General features: G+C 38.7%; 1 protein-coding gene across 5 annotated transcripts in view; it reads right to left on the bottom strand.

The window, feature by feature from the left end:
- Positions 1 to 17,853, bottom strand: part of Upf2 (UPF2 regulator of nonsense mediated mRNA decay) — a 695,457-nt gene that overhangs the window by 93,734 nt on the left and 583,870 nt on the right. For 4 of the 5 annotated variants that reach the window (XR_016547840.1, XM_090387842.1, XM_090387844.1 and 1 more), the window contains exon 38: positions 4,968 to 5,030. Coding sequence is in view for 3 of the 5 variants with exons in the window: in XM_090387842.1 (XP_090243968.1) it covers positions 4,968 to 5,030 (63 nt within the window). In the remaining 2 variants the exon portion in view is untranslated. Of the gene's footprint in view, positions 1 to 4,966; positions 5,031 to 17,853 lie in introns of those variants that run through there. The other variant, XR_016547841.1, reaches the window with a different exon arrangement.

Below are 17,853 nucleotides of genomic sequence, written 5' to 3'. Positions count from 1 at the left end.
CTCTCCCAACAGCATTGTCCCCCCTGGCTGTCACATGGGATAGATTTCCCTGCCTATACCCCAAGTACACCACTGATTATGTATGTCCTACCTCTTAGAAAAAATTGTCTGCAATTCTTTCAGGACATGAAACGAGGAATTTTAATTCAGATGGAAAGCCATGTGGATTAATTTTGGGATTAATCAACTCTGCAAGGCTTACGGAGGGAAAACTTTTTTCGGCATGGCCAGTTTTAGTTGGAAGGTAAAATTTATTTGTAAAGAGAGTATTTTACTTAAATGAGGTACTAAGAAGGGATTAAGGATTCAGGAAAATTTCTAGTTTGGGGGGGGGGTCAGAACTGGGGAAGAGCTGAAGTTTGTATATGAGTAGTGGATCATCGAAGATGCCAACTAATGTGGCAGAGGCAGTGACTCTGGCTAAGTTCAAAGCATGATTGCATTATTACTGTGTGGGTTGTTGTTGTTATTTGGTTTTTAGGAGCATTAGCAACTAAGGCCATATTGCTTCGTGAATATGCGGTGGTCATTCTCTGACCTTTCCACGTCCTCCGTATTTGGTGGTGACGGGCTCGAACCCCGATCTAATCAAGAAGATTGTGCTACGCACTGCTGCTCCTTCCCACCTGGCTACGGAGGCACTTACTGTGTGGGAATAGAAATAGTATGAGTATTCTGTTTTATTGTCATTATTATATTATTTATATTACACAATTCCACCTTTACCAAGGGTTACAGTTATAAGCAAGCCATAACTTCCACACAATACAACTATTTAATAACTTATGACATTTTTGAATTCCATGTTGAATCCTCATCGGGAACAAATTTTGGTCCTTGAGGTTGTTACAGACATTCTCTCAGATATGCCAGACAAGCTGTACTTGCAACTGGGAGTCTAAAACGCTGATGGAACTGATATTCGGGTGACACTCAAGTCAAATGGACACAATTTCGGCGAAGTCCAGACGGTCTGTGACAGCCAACTCCTCTGCTTGCACCTTCACGATGGTGGGACTGTTAGTAATCCTGGGTATAACCTCCATGCATAAGTAAGTGGTGGGTGACCATCCAGGTGAGAACCAACGTAAGCAGGGGTCGAGGTGTGGCGCCCACACCACATGGAGGAATGCTGCCCCTCTATGTTACCAGGCAGTACTAGGTGGTAGATGACACTCATCAACCAGTGCAATACCACCACTTTGCTTATTGGAGGCTTGAAGTGGTGGAACCCATGTTTAGTCTCTAGAGCTAAGTTCCGGTCAACCCTTCCCCATCTATTCCATCATGCAGTATGATTGATGACTTTGAGGTTATGATGAACATCGTGGTGAGATCCAATATTCCATACATTTCGAGGGTACAGCCCTAGACATTATGTCAAGGATCTGGGTATATTCTTACCATGTGTACGCCATACCATTCATACAGCATATCCCACCCACTTTTTTTTACTATTGAATACACCATGAATTGTCAAACTAATAGAGCAAGCTTATCTGCGAAAAGATCTAAACTTCCCAAACACTTCCTAATTCATTTCACAAATATACGTGATCACAATTCTAATCTCAATGATGTCCATTTCCACTTGCAGTCTGCTAAACCCCATGTACTTTTTTAACAGAATCTCAGTTATCGGTTGATTCAACTACTGCTCATCTCAGATGCCCAAATTATTCGCTGTATGATTCCTTTCGCCTCAAAGGTGGTACATGTGCATATGTCCATTCTGATATTCCCTTTCAGAGACTTGGCAATTTTGAATCTCCTCTCTTCGATCTTCTCTGGCTTAAAATCTCTCTACCTCATTGTGTAAAATTCATCTGTTGTCTCTACCACTCTCCCAACTCCACTAATCACTTGGAGCTCATTGCCTTCCTTTCTTTGCAACTTGACATTCTCCAGTCGAACTTTCCTAACAGTGAGGTAATTTTCCCTGGTGATTTTAATGTTCACAACTCCAGCTGGCTTCTGTTTTCTAGTTACACCGACCCAGCTGGTTGAGATGCTGAGGCTTTTGCAATTACTAATGACCTTGCACAGATTGTTCATTTACCTATAAGAATACTGAACAATCCTAACCATACAGCCAACACGCTTGATCTTTTTCTCACAAAAAATGACCCTTCTAAGTACATGGTCGAAGTGAGAGGTCCTTTAGGCACTTCAGATCACAACTTGGTGATTGTCTCTTCTCAAATCGAGCCTTTACCTCATGGCTATTCCCAACCTCGTGTTGTTTGGCATTACAAGAATGCAAAATGGGATGACCTGCAAGATTTCTTTTCTTCTTTTCCTTGGTCGGAATACTCTTTCAAAACTTCTGATGTCAATGTTTGCTCAGATCGTGTCAGTGAAATTATTCTTGCAGAAATGAAATCCTTTATCCCACACTCCACTTTAAAATCTCATCCTTTATCTAAACCTTGGTTTTCCAATAAATGTGCTAAGGCTGTTCAAGAGAAGAACATTGCATATCGTAATTGGCTTGTTTCTAATTCTTTGGTTTCATTTCCTGCCTACACCAAAGCTCGCAACAATTGTAAAGCAGTTATTAATCAGTCTAAACTAGAGTTTGAACAGGCTAAGAGTAGAAAACTTGCTTCTTGTCCTAATGGTAGCCGAGCATTTTGGTTTCTTGCCAAAGCTATTGGCTGCAACTTTTGCTCATCTCTGCTCCCACCTCTGTCCAAACCAGATGGTTCTGTTGTCACTTCAGCCAAGGATAAAGCTGACCTGCTAGCACCCCATTTTTCTTCCAACTCATGTATTAATGATCTTGGTAAAACACCTCCCACCATTCCCAACACGCTCCATTCAACGCTTCCTGTGGTCTTCCGTCAAAAGGATGTCGGAAGGATTTTGACGAATCTTGATGCTAAGAAAGGTCCCGAAAGCTCCACTTGTTCTCAAAAACTGCGCCCCCGAACTTACTCCTATTCTTTGCCGCCTTTTTTCACTTTCTTATTCCAAACGTGTTTTTCCTTCTTGGAAATTTGCTCACATCCAGCCACATCCTAAAAAGGGTGACAAATCCCTCCCATCCAATTATCGTCCCATTGCAATTACTTCTACTCTTTCTAAAGTAATGGAAAAATCAATTAACAGCCAACTCTTAAACTACCTAGAAACCTTCCGTCTAATCAATGATCGCCAGTATGGATTCCGCCAGTGTCGATCCACTGGTGATATTCTAGCTTATGTTACCCATTCATGGACTAATTGAATGAAAAGGTTCAGTGAAACACAAGTAGTTGCTCTTGACATCTCAAAGGCTTTCGATCGTGTTTGGCATAAAGGTCTTCTAAACAAGCTTCCATCTTATGGTTTGCCAACTGTTTTTTTTAATTGGTTATCCAGTTTTCTCTCTGATCGCTCACTGAGGATGATGGTAGATGGCTCTCTGTCTTCTAACTTCTCCACTAATGCTGATGTCCCCCAAGGTTCAGTTCTTTCCCCCACTCTTTTCCTCTTGTATATTAATGACCTTCCTCTGACTGGAAATCCTATCCATAGTTTTGCTGATGACAGCACATTGCATTCCACTTTCCATTTTGAGAAACCTTGTTCTGCTCAATCAGCTTCAACTTCTCGAAAATCTGCTACCAATTCCTTAAATTCCGATCTTCAGGTAATTCTCCAGTGGGGCAAAGACAACTTAGTTGATTTCAACCCTTCTAAAACTCAGTCTTGTCTTATATCTTGCAAAAAGGATTCTTCTGCTCCTATGCTTATCTTTGGTGACACTCTGATTTCTAAGCAAAATGATATCTCTCTTTTTGGGATTACCCTGACTTCTAATCTCTCTTGGCACAAGCACATTACAAATATTGCTTCCTCTGCATCTAAAAAACTTGGTTTTCTCTTTCGCTCTCAGCATTACCTTTCTTCCATACAGCTATTCACTCTGTACAAATTGCAAATCTGCCCTACATGGAATATTGTTCCCACATCTGAGATGGTGGCTCCAAAACCTCTCTCAGGCTTCTAGATTCCATTCAGAAGAGGACAGTTAGGTTAATTAATGATTCATCTCTAACAGAGTTTCTCCACTCACTGTCTCATAGATGTACTGTTTCTGCTGCATGTCTCTTCTACAGATACTTCCATGGGCACTGTTCTTCTGAATTGCCTTCTATAATTCCCGTTCTCTCTTTCAAAACAGTCTGAACACGTGCAGCCACCAGCCAACATCCATTTACTGTTCAACTTCAAACTCACAGAACCAACTTTTCATCTTCCTCGTTTATTCATTCAACTGCTGTTTTCTGGAACAACCTTCCTTTGTACATATTTCCTGAAAATTACAGTCTACAGAAGTTCAAGTCCAATGTCAACAAATATCTTCTTTCATCTTCTCAACCTTCAACCCAAGCACAGTACTAAGTACTATAAGTTCTAATACCTCTCGTGTTTGGGGTTTACATAAAAAGATAAAAAAAAAAAAAAAAAGATTGAAAGACAAAAATCATCATCAGACTCAGTGTCAAGAAGGTATGAAAAGCTGGAACAATTTGTAACAGAGATGGATCACCCCCCCCATATGAATTACTCCAGCTCTCATCCTTTCTTGAGTGGGCCTGATGACAGGATTCAATGCTCAACACATAAACATCACTTGCTAAGAACTTGTGCTATAGCAGCTTTAGCTTAGTTAAAATAAACTATAATTGTCTGTACACAACAAAATTCACTTTATATGGTTTAATTAGTGTTATTCAACACATTAATTCTTTATGAATAACCACATAATGCTCTTCTCTCAACATGTAAAAGAAATAAAATAATAATAAAAAATACAATATATATATAATCGTTCAGACAATAATAACAATAATAACATTTTAAAAAGGGATTAACAATTATTGACAGAATTCCTCCTCCTCCTCTTAGTGTAACGATCTTATCTCTCTCTTTTTTTTTAATTTAAAATTTTTTTACGATTAAGAAAGAATTTTACATACTGCCTCACGATCTTTGAGATTTTGTGCTAACTCAGACGTCACAGGAACCTCTAGATTTTTAAACTGAAATGAAAACATGACAAGAATAAGTAAGTAGAACTCTTTGGGATAATATATTAACTTAAATTACATGAAAATAAAACACATGAACATAATTATACAAGTAATGTCACAGAACACACTCTTCACACAAATTTGGAGATGAGAGAAGCAAGCCCAACACTGCAGTGAACTGTGCTCTTCCACAACATAAGCAGGATCTCATTCCTTCAGACTTCCATTTCTCAAAAGTTTATGGATGCTCATAGAGGATCCAGTGTGATAGATATACAAGAAATTGATGGAGGGTCATGGAGAAGTTGAACATAAATTTGCTGGATTCTGAAATGAATAAAAAAAATCAAGCCATGCTTTGGGATAGCACAGCCTCATATATATGATTTTTCTGGAGAGCCTGAAAGGGAGGCAGAAAAATTCATTACTATCCTGACCAACTCAGGTGAATTGTTAACTATATGAAGTGCATTGGTAACTATATGAAGACTGATTGGGAATTATTCACTTTTGAACTAGGCATAATTAAATAATATTTTTAGTTTTATGCTGGCAAGAATATCTCCAATAAAAAGCTGACAAGTTAAGCATTTAATAATGATGTCTGAATTCCAATGACATTTAGAGAAGAGCTGTATTTATTTGGTATTATATTATTTGAACAAGAAACTAGAGAATATATAAAGATGCAAAAAGCAGATTAAACAATTTAAGTGAAAGAGAGAGCAGATTGCTGCTAATGGTGAATATGCCTGCAGGCTAGATATGCAATGGAATAACAAAAGCAGAACAATTCTTAAATGCAATTAAATACATAAAAAAAAAACAAACTGGTTCCATATCTTTACCTATTCCTTTTTTGTGAGGTCAGGACATCCAGCAGAATGAACAGCATGAAGAATGACAATCAGCAAAAATTTCAACAGTAGTATTTGATAATACCTGATTAAAGAGCTAAAATACATACACCATAAAATGAACAAGGGCAGCATATTTTTTGCTGGTGGAGGAGACAGAACTAGGGGGTTAAACTGAACCATTTTATATTTATGCTCCCTAGACAATCTTGAAAAGTGGATGAAGAAAAAAGTGTGAAATGCATGTTTAATACTGGATCACAAAAAAAAAAAAAAAATAAAAAGAATTCAGACATGATGTAAAATGCAAGAACTGTTAATCTTAGGAATCAACACACTATGCTGTGTTGAGAAAGCATAATAACTTAAGCTTTAATAAAGTAACATAAGACCATAAATATTCAAGAAATATAAAAAAAACTAAGAAACACAAAGCTAGATGTTTTGGGAATCTGTATTTTCATTATCTCTGGTTAAAAGAGGAAGTTTTGTTTGTTGTTTGCTGTAGCTATATTCTTAGAACTATTATTATTATTAGCCATAAGGTGCAAGAAAGCCTGAGGCTTTTGCTGCACCAGCCAAAAAAAAAAAATTCTGAGTTACCCTGAGTGAGTGAGTGGGAAAGAGAAAAAACAAGAGCCAGAAGTAAAAGACCATCACCAAAAAGAGAAGAATGATGATACCCAGCTCAGGATCCATGGGTGTGCCATTCCCATACTCACCAGATGTTAACCCTTGGGACTAATCATCCTCTGTAGGTAAGTACTGATGATGTGCATTTGGCATATATTGCATGAAAGATATGTTCCAAAGGTGTGGGGTGGAAGATTTTGTTTTTATGTGCATAAATAAAATTTTTTATCATCATCATTATTATTATTTACTATCGTGTCTGTGAAATTGCACTCCCAGATAACCAGAGCACTAACTTTATTTCTTCACTCATACTTTTCACTTTCCTCCAACTGATTTTTTTTACACTCTGGGCTGTTAGTTTTATATGGGGCAGGGGTATCTATTTTTTTATTCCAATTTTGCCTCCTGTCAGCTGAACTGCTATACCACTGCCTGGGACTACAACATGCACACAAAATTAGCATTTGTAGAGGCATATGATGCAAGAAAGCAAGCGTATGCAGCATAAGCTTGCTTTCAGCCTTAAATTTATTTAGGCTATCAACTTCCACAACAAAAGATGGAAGTCTGTTCCAACTATCAACTACCCACTGGCTAAAGGCAAATTTCTGCACATCTATTCTACAACTGCCTTTCCTCAATTTGAATCTATGCCCCCCTCAAGTTCTTAATCTGAGCAAGAGGAAGAATCCCATCAGCATTCAGCTTGCTCATCTCATTCAAGGCCTTATACACCTCAATCAGATCACCTTGCAGGTGCTTACTCTCCAGGCACTGCAGTTTGCAGAACTTAAGCCTTTCTTGGTAAGGGCACTCCTTTGTTCCCCTCACCAATCTTGTTGCCCTTCTTTGTACTCGTTCTAGAAACACTACATCCTTCCTAAAATAAGGCCTCCAGACCTGTACACAGTACTCAAGGTGTGGCCTGACCATTCCCGTGCATAATGGGATAATCACCTCCCTGTCCCTGCTAGCAAAATTCCTATATATCATTGACAAGACTCCATGACTTGCCCTAGCAGCCTGTCTGCACTGCTCAGTGAACTTCATATTTGACTGCACAATTACCCACAGGTCTCTTTCACTTTCCACTTTCCTGAGTGTAGTACCACACAGTGGGTACGTTTCTCTTGGGTTATTGCTACCCATATGCAGTACTTTGCATTTGTCAATATCAAACTTCAGTTGTCACTTCTCAGCCCATTTGCTCAAGTTATCTAGATTCAGTTGGAGTAGCATACTGTCTTTACTATTGTTAGCAACTCTGCCAACTTTTGTAATATCTGCAAACCTGAACATTAAACCTGATATACCTTCGTCAATATCAGTGATAAATATACAAAACAACAATGGGCCCAACAATGAACCCTGGGGAACTCCACTAATAACATTTGACAACGAAGAGCAGTGTCCACTGATTAACACTCTCTGTCTTCTCCTACTCAACCATCCCTTTATCCATTGCAGCAACTTACCCTTAATGCCACACCTCTCCAATTTGTATAGCAGTCTTAAAATCTTTCCTGAAATCCAAGTATATGATATCAAAATTATTTTTGGCATTCAGTTCCTTTGTGACCACATCATAGTATCCAATCAAATTGGTCAGACAAGACCTCCCTTTAACAAATCCATGCTGTGTCTTAACTATTATTGCAGCCTTGTCTAGATGATCCTGTGATGCTTCTTTAACCAGTGATTCCATTATTTTCCCCGAAACACAAGTTAAACTAACAGGTCTATAGTTACTTGTGTCACCTTTTGAACCCCATTTGTGAATTGGTGATACATTTACACACCTTTTACTTAACTGGATAGATCCTGTCCACCCCAGGTGCCTTTTTTATGTTTAACTTCAACAATTTCTCCTCCACTTTGCTCTCAGTTATTACCAAATCACTTAGCTCCCTGTTAGAGTTTGATAAACTTCTGGCATTCTTCTCATTGAATAACTCCAGATGTGTGAAAGTAGATGCAAAATACTCATTCAGTTTATCAGTTACCTGAGCATGATCTTCAATGGTCAACCCATCTATGTTAAGTGGTCCAATCTGATTCATCCTTCTACAGTTTACATAAGTAAAGAACTCTTTGCTGTTTTTCTTTGCATCCTTTGCCAGCTATTTCTCGTAATCTGCCTTCGCCTCCCTAACTTCCTTTGTGACTTGATTACAGTCTAGCTTATATCTGCTTGTGTGCATAAGCTTTTGTGTCACCTGATACTTTATATGCATCCCATACATTTTTGTTCTCTGCCACGAGCCTCATTAATTCACCTACCATCCATTTAGGCCTAAACCTTGAACAGTATTTCTTAATTGGAATGAAAAGCCTAGTAGCTTCCAAAATTAAGTCAGTGAAGGCTTCCCATTTAGAATGTTACATCATCAGTTGATTCCACTGTACAGAATTTAGAAACGGTCTGAGACCCCTGTAATCACCTTTCCGAAAGCAGAAGCCCTTCCATTTAGACTTGATGGTAGTTACATCGTTAAGTAATTCCCACATCAGTACATTGTGACCACTGTCACCCAGTGGTTCCTTTATCTGCAAATTCTTAATGCATGAATAATCACCGCTGATAATCAGATCAAGAGTATTATTCCCTCTGGTTGCCTCTCGAACATGTTGCTGTAGAAAATGGTCATCCAATAAATCCACGAAAGTCCTGCTAGTGTGCGAGTGACCAAGCCACAAGTTCCAGTTCAGTATCTGGAAAGTTAAAATCCCCATTATAAGACATTCTGATTTACTGGCACACTATTTCTCTGCACAATTGCTCATTATACTCATCAGATTCATTAGGCCTATAACACATATCTATTCATTTTTCCTTTCCCAGTGCTTACGTCACACCAAACAGGCTCAACATTGTATTGTCCACCAACATCAATTGGATGCACTTAGATTTTATGTTTCTTAACTAACAGCATAACCCTCCTCCCTTCCTGTCCTGTCTATCCTTTCTGTACACATTGTTCTCCTCAAATTCCAATTCTGCACTGCTTATGTCTGTGTGACAACGTGTCTCTGATTGATATCCCAACAATATCTGCCTTTGAGGTCTTGACTAGCACTTCAAGCTCATCAAATTTATTAACTATACTCCTAGCATTGGTGTACATGCACCTGTTTCTACTCTCAGTGACCCTAACAAAGCCCATGTATTTACTTGTTCCACTATGACTCCCAGCAGTCCTGGAAATCTACACTGCTTTGCTTTCCAGGCTGTTGCTCATTCTAATAGAAGCAGTGCAAGAATCACTTTTGCTTCTGCCTGCAGCCACTGTTAACCTTTTAGTCTGTGTATCCTCCCAAGCTATCAGTTTTCCGACCCACCTAACACTGCCTCAATAGCATCAGCAAATATTCTTGCAAATGGGTATATACAAGTGATACTATCATTCTCTGTCTTTGAAGCATGATGAAAGATAGGCCAGTTGACTTGCTCAATAACAAAAACCACATATTTACAGAAAAATTCTTATAAACGAGAGAGATTTTAATTTTATGCCAAAAAAACAAAAAAGCTCTTAAAATCAGTATAATAAATATATAAAGTAAGTGCTGGTTATAGTGATCACTGGTTATCAGAATCAGCCACTCAATAGAATCAAATTTCAAAGAACCGATTCAAATCAATAAAATGCACTACACTTTCATCCTTTACTAGAATCACATTTTCAGTTATAAGAATTAATTTTGAGCATCTCTATGATATTTTTCTAAAGCACACAACCATAAAACAATAAAAACAATTTGCAATTTTCGGTTTATTGGGCTTTTCTGTTAGTGCAATAAACAGTTAGTAAACTCGATCTTATTCATTTGCGATAATACTGATAGCTGGAATTCTGTGTTTTCACATTATGATGAAATGTGTTTCCCCTTCGCTGAAATCTGCTCTTCATTTCTGTATCTAAACTTTGTCTCAGTTGCATGTGTCATGTTAGTTCCAATTTGTGTGTGCAGTGTGCTTTGTTATTGATTTGACGCTTATCTTTTTTACTGTGTTTTAAATTTTACTACAAAAAAAAAAAAAAGTCAGTGAACAGAAAGAGAGTGAATTTGAGTGTAAAAGATAAGTTATGAACTATAGAAATGTACAATAAATTAAACTTAGGCAATATGTCTCAAAGAGAAGCGGCAAGTAATATTAGGAGTGCCTCAGTCATCTTTATCAAAATTGTTAAAATCACGTCACACGCATTAAATAGTAATGTCATTAGTGACACCAGAAAAAGGAAGCATGAAGGGAAATGCTAAACAGTAGATGAAGCTCTGGTAGTTTGGTTCAAACAGGCCAGCTAATTTAATGCACCAATCAATCATAGCATTCTTCAAAAAGCTAATGATTTTGCTGAAAAACTACAAGAGTTTAAGGCGATGGATGGATAGCTGACAAAATGGAAGGAGAGGCATGATACTGTTTACAAAAAATTTCACAGAGAAAAACAGGATTCCGATGGTTCTGCAGCTGACACCAAAACCTCTTGGCAAACTGTGTTAAGCACTTATAATTCTGAAGACGTTTTAAATAAGGATGAAACAGGGTTGTACTACAGGGCTACCCCAGATCACTGAATGATTTTTAAAAATTCTTCTGCGTCTGCAGGAAAGAAGATCAAGGACAGGATTACAGTTCTTTAAGCATGCAACACGTGGGAACAATCAAGATGAAGCCGTTAGTTATCGGCAAGAGTAAATCGCCTAGATGTTTGAAAGGAGTAAAACAGCTGCCCGTTGAATATGCCAATAATACCAATACTTGGATGACAGCTTCTTTATTTGAAGATTATCTTGGAAAATGGGATTTGAATTGGATAAGAAAAACAAAAAAATTGCATTTGTTTTGGACGACTGCCCAGCTCATCCAAAGCTGACTTTCAAAAACAATTGAAAGTTGTTAAAACAATTGAAAGTTGTTGGCGCATTGGCTTCTGTGGCCATAATGCACCTTACTCTGATCCAAGCCCAAGGTGGGATTTGAACCCGCGACCTTTGGGTATTCCATACTGAATAGTTTTTCTACCTTCACATACCACATCACTGATTCAACCTCTCAACCAGGGAATAATAAAAACCTTTAAGACCTTTTATAGATCGGATATGAGGTGAATAATAATCCAGTCTATAGATGAAGGATTGGGAACATCATCTGATATTGCAAAACTGATAACTGTTCTAGATGCACTTCATATGACAATGAGTGCCTGGAATGAAGTTTCCGAAACCTGCATTAGCAACTGTTTAAAAAAATGTGGATTAATTATTCATGATGGGCAACTAAGTCACGGTACTGATCACATTGAAAAGTCTGAAGACATGGGTGAACAGGAGTTTAATGATGGGATGGACATAGATGGTGAACTGCAAGTTGCTACAGCTATAACAGATAAAGAAATTGTCCAGTCTATTACTGATAACTTTGCCAAGGAAGAGGAGGAAAATGAAGATGAACCTGAATGAATTCCAGTTACAAAACAGTAAACTCGTGAACCTATAGCCATCCTGAGGACAGCATTGGAAGAAACTGGTGCAAGTGATTGTGAATGTGAATACAGACTGTTACACAATATTGAAAAATCTATAAATAAATTTTGTAGTGATAATTTAAAGCAATCTAAAATAAGTGCCTATTTTAAATTATAACCACATTGCAAAGTGTTATGTTTAATTAATATGTATACTAATTAAGCTATGTATGCAAGTATAAATTTATTTTTATTCTGTTCGGAACATAAAAATCGGAATATTCTTATATTCCGATTTTTACATATCATTTAATTGGTAATAAACCTTTGGCAATAAAGTGTAAATTTGCACTTGGTATCTTTATTTTTTATAGCCTCTGGATATTTGTCGATTTTTGCTTATTAGAATCGCTGCTCATTAGAATAAAACTTCAATCTGCAAATGTGATCACTATAACCGGCACTTACTATATATATATATATATAAAGAGAGAGCGAGCTATTCTAGCTCTATTCGCCTCTCTTTAGCTACACTTTCATCCCTTCCATATCCTCGAACCATTTGCTTGCACTAAATTCTATATACATATTCTACCTAAATTCTATTTACCAAATCTCTATTTACGTTAACCAAATTTTATTCTCCTTTAATTTATTCTAAAATTTTTTTTTTTTTTTTTTTGCATCTTGGCTACACTGTAAACACCTAGTTTTTAATTTTATTTCTACTTTAATTCATCTTAATTTATCAAATAGCATACTGCATTGGGACTACCTTGTCCATATTTTGTGAAAGTTATACTGCCCCCCCACTTAGTTTTATTCTTAAATTTGCTTCTCTTCCACAGATTGGGACAAGTACATTGATACATGTTTAGGTGTTTTCTCCTGATGAAATACCCGATCATGTATCAATATTTACTTTACTGCAATAATTAAAGACCAACACCAGCCATAAATTAAAAATTTTTACTATAAAAATAAAATATACAGAATATAATGAAATACTGTGATACACTATCAGAAGACTAAAGTATTACAATAAATTACAAAAAAATAAACTACGATAAAACATTAAAAATATAAAATTATCTAAAATAAACTGGATTAAAAGCAATAAAACCTGAAGCTTTCGGAGACTGCTGTCTCCTTCTTCAACAGTGTACTATTACTGCAATGACATCCTTAAGTAGCAGGCCCATGGCTCTCATGCATGTGGTCCATCAGACACATGGTCGGCATTCCCCACGCGCGCATTAGAAACGGAAGTGGCTCAGGAGCGTGTCAAACAGAACCGGTCATCCCTCTGAGGACAACTGCCTCAAACAGGGGGTGTAAATGTACCCCCCGTCCCTGTTAATAGTATTACGACTGGATGAACCAATTCGCAAGCTCTCGAGCCACCTGTGTTCCCAAAATCCACGGGCACGGTCCGTAATGACTGCATCTTCAGGGGAGATCTGATGCTGCTTCTCCCAGAAATGCTCTGCCACAGCAGACCTCGCATAATTAGCAGTCTTAATAGTGGTCATGTGCTTCCCCAGATGGTCTTTTAAATGTCGCCCCGTCTCCCCCACATAACACTTCTCACAATCCGGGCACTTAATCTCATAGACCACACTACTAGTATAGTCCTGGGTTACGGGATCTTTAACTTGAGACACCACTGTGTGTAATCTCTGTCCCGGAAGTTGCACACAGAGGGTCTGACACTCCCGCAGTGCCCGTATAAGGTGTTCTGAAAGGCCCAGATAGTAAGGAATGTATACGGTAGCCACAGGGGCAGGCGACTCCCTACGATTGGACTCTACCCTATAAATATATTTGTCCAAGACCCTCTGGGGGGTACCCACACTTCCTGAAGTCTGCCGTGACTCTGCAAATTTCCATTTCCTTATCCTCGGGGGGTACTACAGTGGGTCCCCACCCTATTCAACAACGCCTTGGCTACACTATTCTTATGATGATAAGCCTGTGCCGAACTGTAATGAACATACTGGCCACGGCACATAGGCTTTCTATAAATTGTTGTCTTTATTCTAGACCCATCTCTGTTAACCAGGACATCCAGAAACGGGAGGGACCTAGCTTTTTCCACCTCCGAGGTGAATTGTATAAATGGGGAGAAGCTGTTAAGTAAATTGAGCACCTCATCTTCCTTCCCCTTTTTTAAAATGGTGAACGTATTGTCCACATATCTCCTCCACTTGCGCATGGGGAAATCCAACTGATGAAACACCCTGGTTTCCAGTTCCTCCATTGCCAAATTGGCCACAATGGCACTAATGGGGGAACCCATGGACCTGCTTGTACATAACTTTTTGAAAGATCATTGTAGTGCTAGCGAGGCAAAACTCAACACCTTTACAAATATCATCGATACTTAGTAAACATCTAGCACTTAGTTATCATCCTGTTCCACGGCCAATTTTACACAATGCACCCCATGTAAAATGGGGATACATGTGAACAAAGATACGTCAAACGAGACCATAAGTTCATCTTCACCTATAGACTGGCTTCTTATGAAGTTTACAAATTCCTTGCTATCTTTAACCACTAAACTGGAGCGTCCCACTAGCTAAAAATCCCGATAAGGCATAGGTGGGGCTACCCACAAATGATACTATTGGTCTCAATGTAATGCCCACCTTGTGCATCTTTGGGAGGCCATAGACGGGGTAATCGACATCCTGAGGCACAAAGAGTCCAATAAACTTCTTTAGTTATTTTGCCAGCCCTGTATGATGTTATTAACTTGTCTCTCCAAACCAGCTAACGGATTTCGATGGGTAACTTTATATATGTTGGCATCCTGTAAAAGATCCAGAGCTTTTGCACAATAATCTTCTTTGTTCAGTATAACTGTGGATCTGCCTTTATCAGCAGATAATATTATAATATCCTCATCCTTTCTAAGTTGTCTTAATGCTCTTTCATGTCTATGGCTAAGATTAGAATGCGCCGTCCTGGCCTGACTTAAAATAGCCGCAATCCTCACCCGTATCTCATCAGCTTGGGTCACGGGTAGTTTGTTGATGGCTTTTTTCACTCCCATAGCTATCTCTACAATGGAAGGCCTAGCAGGTACTAGAGCAAACTTTGGACCCAGGCTCAATACTTCCTCCTGTTCTTTAGTAAACTGTTTGCTGCTAAGGTTATGAATAAAGTTACCAATATCACTATTACGTACCACCACGGATTCCTCTAGCAACCTATTGAATTTGTTGGTTTGCCTGCACTTGTAAATATCTGCAACCCTGGTTGCTTTATCTGCCACTACCCTCAAAATCAACGCACAATGACCTGGGGTTAGATTGGTACTAATGTATTCCAACATCAATCCAATGTGTCTTCTAATATCTCTCAGATCATTATGTAATTTGGAAATCCAAATACTTAAAACTTTTCTCTGATAGAGTTTAGTAACTCTCCCCAGATGGTCATCATTAAATGACATTCTAACCCGAAAGCCACGTGGCACCAACTCGTGTTTTGCACCTATGGGCGAATCTCAGATGTTGTCTCTGTTTAGCTTCAGCTAGGCTGATTTTCTGGTACTCGTGGATGTGTCGAAGCATCAAATGGCCATAATTATTCACTATATCTTCAAACAGGCCTATGGGGCTGGGAAATTCCATACTGCAATAATTAAAGACCAGATTCCTTGGCTGGTGTTGGTATGTGGGGGAGACGGGGCGACGTTTAAAAGACCATCTGGGGGAGCACACGACCACTATTAAGCCTGCTAATTATGTGAGGTCTGCTGTGGCAGAGCATTTCTGGGAGAAGCAGCATCGGATCTCCCCTGAAGATGCGGTCATTACAGACCGTGCCCATGGATTTTGGGAACACAAGTGGCTCGAGAGCTTGCGAATCGGTTCATCCAGTCGTAATACTATTAACAGGGACGGGGGATACGTTTACACCCCCTGTTTGAGGCGGCTGTCCTCAGACGGGATGACCGGTTCTGTTTGACACACTCCCGAGCCGTGAATGGGACATGCCGACCATGTGTCTGATGGACCACATGCATGAGAGCCATGGGCCTGCTACTTAAGGATGTCATTGCAGTAATAGTACACTGTTGAAGAAGGAGACAGCAGTCTCCGAAAGCTTCAGGTTTTATCGCTTTTAATCCAGTTTATTTTAGATAATTTTATATTTTTAAAATTAAAAATAATTTTTTAATTCGGTATATTTTTAATGTTTTATCGTAGTTTATTTTTTTTGTAATTTATTGTAATACTTTAGTCTTCTGATAGTGTATCACAGTATTTCATTATATTCTGTATATTTTATTTTTATAGTAAAAATTTTTAATTCCTTGGCTGGTGTTGGTCTTTAATTATTACAGTATGGAATTTCCCAGCCCCATAGGCCTGTTTGAAGAAATATTTACTTTTGCTAACATCAGATTTGATTGCATATTTGCTCTACCCCCCCCCCCCTTCACCCATATCTGATTCTGGCTACTATTCTTTTTATTTATTTAATCATTTTGACTTAATCTTTTTTACTTTATAGGTCACTCCTCTCTAATTGGCTTTTCAATTTGGCCTATAATTTTGCTGAATTCATTACAACATTTAGGATATTCACATTCTTTCATTCTTTTTCACACCTACAATATCTCCTATTTCTGCTATCCTTTTCCTATTAGATTTTAGCATTTTGTGTAATTTACGGTTCCATCTTTACACTTATCTGACTTATTAATTCCACCTTGTGTGTGTGTGTGTGTGTGTGTGTGTGTGTGTGTGTGTGTGTAGTCAATCCTCACATAACACGGTAGTTGTGTGTTCCTAGAAGCAATGCAAAATCGTGCAATATTAGCATTAGCATTAGCATTAGTAGAGGCATTTGATGCAAGAAAGCAAGCTTATGCAGCATCAGCCAAAAAAAAAAAAAAAAAAAAGTAACATAAATAAATAAAAATAACCACTTCCACTTCACCCCTCTGTTCGTTCGAAATACCTGTCCAGCTGAGCCTTAAACTTATTTAGGCTATCAACTTCCACGACAAGGGATGGAAGTCTGTTCCACCCACCAACCACCCGCTGGCTAAAGGCAAATTTCCGCACATCTATCCTACATCTGTCTTTCCTCAATTTGAATTTATGCCCTCTCAGGTGATTTTTCTGAGCTAGAGGAAGAATCCCATCAGCATTGAGCATGCTCAAACCATTCAAGGCTTTGTACACCTCTATCAGATCACCCCGCTGGTGCCTAGTTTCCAGACACTGTAATTTGCAAAACTTAAGCCTTTCTTCGTAAGAGAACCCCTTTGTCCCATTCACCAATCTAGTTGCCCTTCTCTGTACTCGTTCCAGCAGCTCTACATCCTTCCTGAAATGAGGCCTCCAGGCCTGTACACAGTACTCTAGGTGTGGCCTGACCATTGCCTTATACAAGGGAATAATCACCTCCTTATCCCTGCTAGAAAAATTCCTATATATCATTGACAATACACCATGAGCTACTCTTGCAGCTCGTCTGCACTGCTCAGAGAACTTCATATCTGCCTGCACCACCACCCCCAGGTCCCTTTCATTCTCTACCACTGTCAGTGTAGTACCACAGAGTTGATACGTTGCTCTGGGGTTGCTGTTTCCCATATGTAGTACTTTACATTTGTCAATGTTAAACTTCATTTGCCACCTCGAAGCCCATCTGCTCAACCTTTCCAAATCCTGTTGCAGCAGCATAGTGTCAGTAGTGTCCTTGACAACCCTGCCAACCTTCGTATCGTCTGCAAACTTGGACATTAAGCCTGATATACCATCATCAATATCATTTATAAATACAGAAAACAATAAAGGCCCCAATACTGAACCCTGAGGGACTCCACTAATAACATTAGTC

This window comes from Mastigoproctus giganteus, chromosome 13, assembly GCF_048544385.1.
Source record: "Mastigoproctus giganteus isolate SK-2022 chromosome 13, ASM4854438v1, whole genome shotgun sequence".
Lineage (NCBI taxonomy): Eukaryota > Metazoa > Arthropoda > Arachnida > Uropygi > Thelyphonidae > Mastigoproctus > Mastigoproctus giganteus.
Note: the sequence above shows the minus strand (reverse complement) of the source record. Positions and strands in the feature narration are given on the sequence as shown.